General features: G+C 39.8%; 1 protein-coding gene across 1 annotated transcript; it reads right to left on the reverse strand.

The window, feature by feature from the left end:
- Positions 1–2,093: 2,093 nt before the first annotated feature.
- LOC101312227 (cytochrome c oxidase assembly factor 5-like) lies at positions 2,094–2,762 on the reverse strand. The gene has a single exon (XM_004291873.1). The coding sequence runs from the start codon at positions 2,526–2,528 to the stop codon at positions 2,313–2,315; it is 216 nt and encodes a 71-aa protein (XP_004291921.1). The 5' UTR covers positions 2,529–2,762; the 3' UTR covers positions 2,094–2,312.
- Between the last annotated feature and the right edge of the window lie 4,438 nt (positions 2,763–7,200).

Genomic DNA, 7,200 nt, shown 5'->3' on the forward strand with positions numbered 1-7,200 from the left:
TGCAAGTTCAATGCCACATGAAACGCAAGTTTACAGTTCTACCATATTTGATACCAGTTCTATCAGCCTACAGACCAAAACTCAAAGGTAATAAAGCTTAAATGAGCATATATAACATCTCTTTCACCTACTGCAAAATACACTTTCACAGCAAATGGGATACTCATCAATCATTCTAGAAGGTTTTCCCTACCTTTCTTCACAAGATTGTTCACACTTCAGAAGGCTAAATAGACTGAAAACAAAAGATTTATACAAAAATCAACTTCAACAGCTACCCTAACGTTTGGAGGAGCATACCAAGTGTAAATAGAATTGAGGTGGAACTGGTGAAGCATAGTACCAAGAATTTAGTAATTTACAGCAGTTAAAAGCTCAAACTGGAGGATTCCCATCGCAAAGTAATTCCTGCCCAGTAACATGCTGAACATAAGACACTCGCTAGCAAATAAACATACACAACAAAATGCATTTGTAACTGGGAAAAAAGCAAAGAAAGAACACGTATCAAGGGCATAAAGCATCATACTTGGACACAAAACCACTTGCATACAGCACTAGGAATCAATCACCACAAGAATAAAGAGGAAATCCAAATAGTACCAGGGTATAGTCCTTGCCTATAATACATCACCATTGTCAATGCATACAAAGCCTACGACCCTGGAATAGTTAAGGCATTAGGGTCCCCTTCTGAACCATCAGACTAGAACTTGAGTTACAAATAAGGTTCTCCTAGCAAGGCGCTTTTCATGCACCATATCCTAAGAGACAATTATATCTGCTAATAACTATAATTTTCATAGATAAGATTACCATTTTGTATATTATCCTGATTTCCTGACTCAACGTACTGGAAATCAATAGCCAGTATTCTCTACTATAATAAAATGACAGTGGAGTGCCAAATAAATCACCAGAATCAATGTAAAAGCTCATTCAAATCTAATCAGAGGCAATCTCATACCGTATTGACTCAAAACTAGTAACAATGAAAGTAAACCCAAACAATAAGGAATTGAAAACTACAAATATGTGGCTGAAAAAGTACTTGAAATATCAGAGAATCTTAAAGGATCATCATTGCCACATTTCAGATCATAAATTGTAGGAATGAGACAAGGACCAACCACACCAGGGTTATGGTCACTGCTCTAACACACCACCATTCACCAATATATAGGAAATTCTACGGTGCGTTAAAACTGAAAGTCCTTAATATAGGCAAGTTCCCTCTAGGTAGATCAGCTCCACACAATGGTTTATTTATACACTACAAGCTCCCACTGGTCTATCACCATATGGAGTTCGTGTACTGTAATTTGAGCTGGTCTCTATCAAATGTAGAGATGCATCAATGCACTTCATTAGGTTCTTATGAACTTTTGAATGGGAAAAGGATCTATAAATATGGTTTTCCTAAAGCAGTTTTTGTGCACCCTTAAAATGAAAAAAAGTGTTTCCATCAATAACTAGACTTACGCTAAATGTGATTACCAAATTCTGCATCATCTCAACTTCCTACATGACACATAACACACATGAAACTCTTGCTACAAGGGAGAAAAGGAAATCTAACAACTGACAAGGAAAATCAAAGCGATTCAGTTCCAAACTTAGTCAAATTCACAAGTAATGCCATACAGTATAAACTGTCCTGATTCAACTAACTGAGAAATAGTACCCAGGAATCCCATACCATAAAGGAGAAAAACAGAATGCCAAATAGATACGGGTGAAACCACCAAAATTCAGATACAAAATTTATTCAGCTACAGTCACAGGAGAACCAAAACAGTTTCCATCGACTGAAGACTTCAAACAAAGAGAGTAACAAGATAAATAATAGAAAAAGCATGAATGATTAAATGTGGCTCAAAAAGTGCTTGGAAGCTCTTCGTAGAGAATCCCCCTCTGTACATAAAAGAGTCTTGATTCATCATCATTGCCACATTCTATTTCATAATTCACGACATGAATGAGACAGGGACCATCCACATCCTTTTTGAACTATAAAACGGAACATGAAAGACTAAGAAACTCAACTGAAATACAGAGTCACAAATAGTTGGTAAGCAATCAACAAAAGAATAAGAAAAGTGAACCACAGATAATTATATACTATGAAACAAAAACTTCAGCTCAACTGCAAAAGTAATTTCATAATTCAGCAGACATTAGCTTCTACTACTAAAGCACAAAACTTCAATACAAGATGAAAACTTTGCTATATCAAGATTTAAACTTTAGCTTCTACTATTGAAGTAGAAAACTTTATTTCATGACTTGGTAAAGCATTACATTACCGCTAATCAATAGCCTTTGTTGCCCCGAATCCTATTTCTCATGTCAACCTGGCCTCTCTTGCAATTGAAATATGTTTCCCTGAGACCAATACATTCGCTTGATATAGAAGGGCTCTTCTCTCCAGCACATTCCCTGAACGAACGCTTCTCAACCTTGACGCAATCACACTCACTTAGACACTTGACTAACTCATCTGCCAGCCCGCTGCAAGACTTCGCCATCCCCTGAAATTTTCAGTCCCTTGAGAACACATGAATAAAGAATCGAAATTTAATCAAAGAGCAGTAGTGGGTAATTGGATTTCAAGATTTACTGGTACAAGCATATATCTATATGACTATACGTGCAGATAGGAACTACAAGCTTAAATAAGTTTATTAGAAATCAGATGCTACACGAAAACAAGCAAAAACCCAGATAAATAAAGACGAAAAGAATTTACCCACAACTGGAATGCTTGAATTTCAGGCCGAGTGTATGGAAATATGGGAGATTGCTGTGAGAAAGCTCAAGTCGTACTGTCGTTGGGATTTTGATGTTACACCAGCGTGAAAAGTCATTATTGGCCCCACCTATTCTGTTATTTACGGATACGTAGCCAGACCCGGCGTATTCCAACATTTCTGGCCATACCAGCGCGTATCCGGTGTCTTGTAGATTAAAAATCTGTTCTCGGATACGGCCGCCCTAGCTGGGTCAAGGCGCCCCCTTGGTGACCCTAGATGGATCAAGGCGCCCTATTGGCAGCCCTATGAGGGTCAACGGCCCAAGGCGGGTTAAGGCAGGTTAAAACGGTCCAAGGCGAGTCAAGGCGGGTCAAGGTGGCCGCTTGGCGGGTCAAGGTGGCCGCTTGCCAACCCTAAGCGAGCGTAGGAGGGCCTAGGAGGGTCAAGGCAGCCCAAAGTAGGTCAAGAAGGCCTTAGATGGGCCAAGGAGGGTCATGGCGGCCCCTTGGTGGCCCTAGGCGAGCCAAGGAGGGTCAAGGCATCCCATTGGCAGCCTTAGACGGGTGAACGCGGCCCCTTGGCGGTTCTAGAAAGGTCAAGGCGGCCCCTTAGTGGCCCTAGACGGGTTAAGGCGGGCCAAAACGGGTCAAGGCGCCTCTAGCTGGTCAAAGTAGGTCAAGACAGCCCCTTGGCGGCCCTAAGAGGGCATGGCGGTCCCTTGGCTGCCCTAGGCGGGCCTATGAGGGCCTAGGAGGGTCTAGGCAGCCTAAGACGGGTCAAGGCGGCCCTAGACGGGATTAACAGGGTCAAGGCTGCCTCTTGGTGGCCTTAGACGGGTGAATGCGGCCCCTTGGCGGCCCTAGCGGGGTCAAGGCGGGTCAAATGGCCTCCCTAGGCAAGTCAAGGCAGCCCCTTAGCTACCCTAGGCGAGCTTAGGATGCTCAATGCAGGTCAAGGCGGCACTACACGGGCCTAGGAGGGTCAAGGCGGCATTAGGTGGGTCTAGGAGGGTCAAGACAACCCCATAGAGGGTCAAGGCAGCCCCTTGGGGGCCTTTGACGGGTGAACACGGCCCCTTGGCAGCCCTAGCGGGGTCAAGGCGGCCTCTTGGTGGGTCAAAGCGGCCCAAGGTAGGTCAAGGTGGGTAATACGTAACAGTTTTTGAAAATTTAGGATCCCGATGTCATTATGAGAATAAACTAAGACAAAAAAAGCTTGGAAGCTCACTCAATACCTTTGAAAACAACACTTTCAGCAAGTTTACAAAACACGACACATGTGAGTAATTTAAGCTCGATCGCGAGTAAAATTATTAAACCAACAGATTTTTGATGCTAGAATAGTTCACAATATGTTAGGAGGCGTCTAGAAGCACAGAGAAATTCAAAAAACCACATGTCAAAAAAAGTGAAATTTTCCTAAAAACTGTGTGCTATAGCAAGAGGTTGTAGCTCAAATCGGGCGAAACTTGAAAGAATGGGTAATACGTAACTGTTTTTGAAAATTTAGGTTCCCGAGGTCATTAAGAGAATAAGCAAAGACAAAACAAGTTTGGAAGCTCACTCAATACCTTTGAAAACAACACTTTCAACAAATTTACAAAACACGGCACGCATGAGTTATTTAAACTCGATCGCGAGTAAAATAATACAAGCAACGGATATTTGATGCTAGAATGGTTCACATTATGTTAGTAGGCATCTAGAAGCACAGAGGAATTCAAAAATCCACATGTCAAAACAAGTGAAATTTTCCAAAAACCTATGTGCTATATATAGCAAGGGGTTTCGGCCAAAATCTGGCGAAACTTGAAAGAATGGGTAATACGTAATTGTTTTTTGAAAATGTAGGTTCCCGAGGTCATTAAGAGAATAAACTAAGACAAAACAAGCTTGGAAGTTCACTCAATACCTCTGAAAACCACACTTTCAACAGCTTTACAAAACAACACCAATTATTTAAGCTGGATCGCGAGTAAAATAAGAAGAGCAACAAGTTTTTGATGTTAGAATGGTACACAATTTGTTAGGAGGGGTCTAGAAGCACAAAGGAATTCAAAACTCCACATGTCAAAAAAAAGTGAAATTTTCCAAAAATTTGTGTGCTATAGCAAGGGTTTCGCCTCAAATCGGACGAAACTTGAAAGAATGGGTAGATAACTGTTTTTGAAAATTTAGGTTCCCGAGGTCATTAATAGAATAAACTATAAGACAAAAAAAGCTTAGAAGCTAACTCAATACTTTTGAAAACAACAATTTCAACTGCTTTACAAAACACGGCACATGTCAGTTATTTAAGCTTGATCGCGAGTAAAATTATTAAACCAACGAAGTTTTGATGCTAGAATGGTACACAATTTGTTGGGAGGCGTCTAGAAGCACAAAGGAATTCAAAAAACCATATGTCAAAACAAGTGAAATTTTCCAAAAACCTGTGTGCTATAGGAAGGGGTTTCGGTCCAAATCGGGCGAAACTTGAAAGAATGGGTAATACGTAACTGTTTTTAAAAATATAGGTTCCCGAGGTCATTAAGAGAATAAACTAATACAAAACAAGCTTGGAAGCTCACTTAATACCTCTGAAAACCATACTTTCAGCAGCTTTACAAAACACGGCACACGTCAGTTAGTTAAGCTCGATCGCGAGTAAAATAATAAAAGCAACAGATTTTTTATGCTAGAATAGTACACAAGTTGTTGGGAGGCATCTAGAAGCACAGAGGAATTCAAAAAACCACATGTCAAAATAAGTGAAATTTTCCAAAAACTTGTGTGTTATAGGAAGGGATTTCGGCCCAAATCAGGTGAAACTTGAAAGAATGGGTAATACATAACTGTTTTTGAAAATAAATATAGGTTCCCAAGGTCATTAAGAGAATAAACTAAGAGAAAACAAAGCGGGCCAAAACGGCCCAAGACGGGTCAAGGCAGCCGCTTGGCGGGTCAAGGCAGCCGCTTGGCGGGTCAAGGCGATCGCTTGGCGGCCCTAGGCAGATCAAGGCGGCCCCTTGGCTACCCTAGGCGAGCTTAGGAGGGTCAAGGCCGCCCTAGGCAGGTCAAGGAGGGTCAATGCGGGTTAGGGGTGGGTTCGGTTTTTAGTCTAAACCGAAAACCCAACCGAAATTAAAGTTCGGCCTGGTTCGACCCGGTTTTCATATTTAGACAAGTCAAACCGAAAATCGAACCAAACCGACGGTTCGGTTTCGGTTTTTTCGGTTTTTTTGTTTTTTTTGTTTTTGTAGAAACTGTAAAATTTTTTGACCATGATTTAACTGTAACAAAAAAATTAACAACTTCTCCACCTTTCTTGCTTTTAGCATTTCAAAACTATGTATCAATATAACCACTAACCAAATGTATACAAAAACAATCAAAAAATATTTGAATGTCCATACATCTTAAACACAAATTATAAAGTTTATACTTCATAGTTCATACTCCATACTTCCATATGGTAAAACTCAAAAGTCCATAAATTACAAAATACAAATAGAGTCTAATGTTAAAAGTTTATACATCACAAAACAAGAACCCGAAATATTTTGAAGGAAAGTAGATCAAATCCTTCTTGCAACATCAACTTGCATCTGCATAAAAAAATAAATCAATTTAAACAAGTTAAGTATTACAGACCAAATCAAGCAAGAATCATTTAGCAAACATTGAGACTAAGAGCAAAGGAACAAAATCAGAAAATGTATGCCTAACTTCCTGAACAGCAGACTTTTTTGGCTAAAAACAGTATAGCTCGGCTAAGAATTTCAGGTTGGTCTTTTCATAACAATTGTAACAGACAACCTAAAGATTATTTGAGAACTGGAATCGCAGCAAAAGGATTATTCTACAAATACTTATGATTTTCCAAAGTTCGTATACAGTAGAGAAAAACTGCTAACTTCCTGAGTTCCTGACCAGCAGACCTTTTTGGCTAAACACAGTATAGCTCGGCTAAGAATTTCAAGTTAGTCTCTTCATAACAATTGTAACAGACAACCTAAAGATTATTTGAGAACTGGAATCGCAGCAAATGGAATTTTCTACAAATACTTATGATTTTCCAAAATTCCTATACAGTAGAGAAAAACTGCTAACTTCCTGAGTTCCTGTCTTCCTGACCAGCAGACCTTTTTGGCTAAAAACAGTATAGCTCGGCTACGAATTTCAAGTTGGTCTCTTCATAAAAATTGTAACAGACAACTTGAAGATTATTTGAGAACTCGAATCGCAGCAAAAAGAATTTTCTACAAATACTTATGATTTTCCAAAATTCTTATACAGTAGAGAAAAACTGCTAACTTCCTGAGTTACTGTCTTCCTGACCAGCAGACCTTGTTGGCTAAAAACAGTATAGCTCGGCTAAGAATTTCAAGTTGGTCTCTTCATAACAATTGTAATAGACAACCTAAAGATTATTTGAGAACTGGAATCGCAGCAAAATGATTTTTCTA

The sequence above is a fragment of the Fragaria vesca genome, linkage group LG2 (assembly GCF_000184155.1).
Source record: "Fragaria vesca subsp. vesca linkage group LG2, FraVesHawaii_1.0, whole genome shotgun sequence".
NCBI lineage: Eukaryota > Viridiplantae > Streptophyta > Magnoliopsida > Rosales > Rosaceae > Fragaria > Fragaria vesca.

What these genes read in the sequence shown, in the direction of transcription:
- LOC101312227 (XM_004291873.1), bottom strand. Translation starts at nt 2,528, where the DNA reads ATGGCGAAGTCTTGCAGCGGGCTGGCAGATGAGTTAGTCAAGTGTCTA.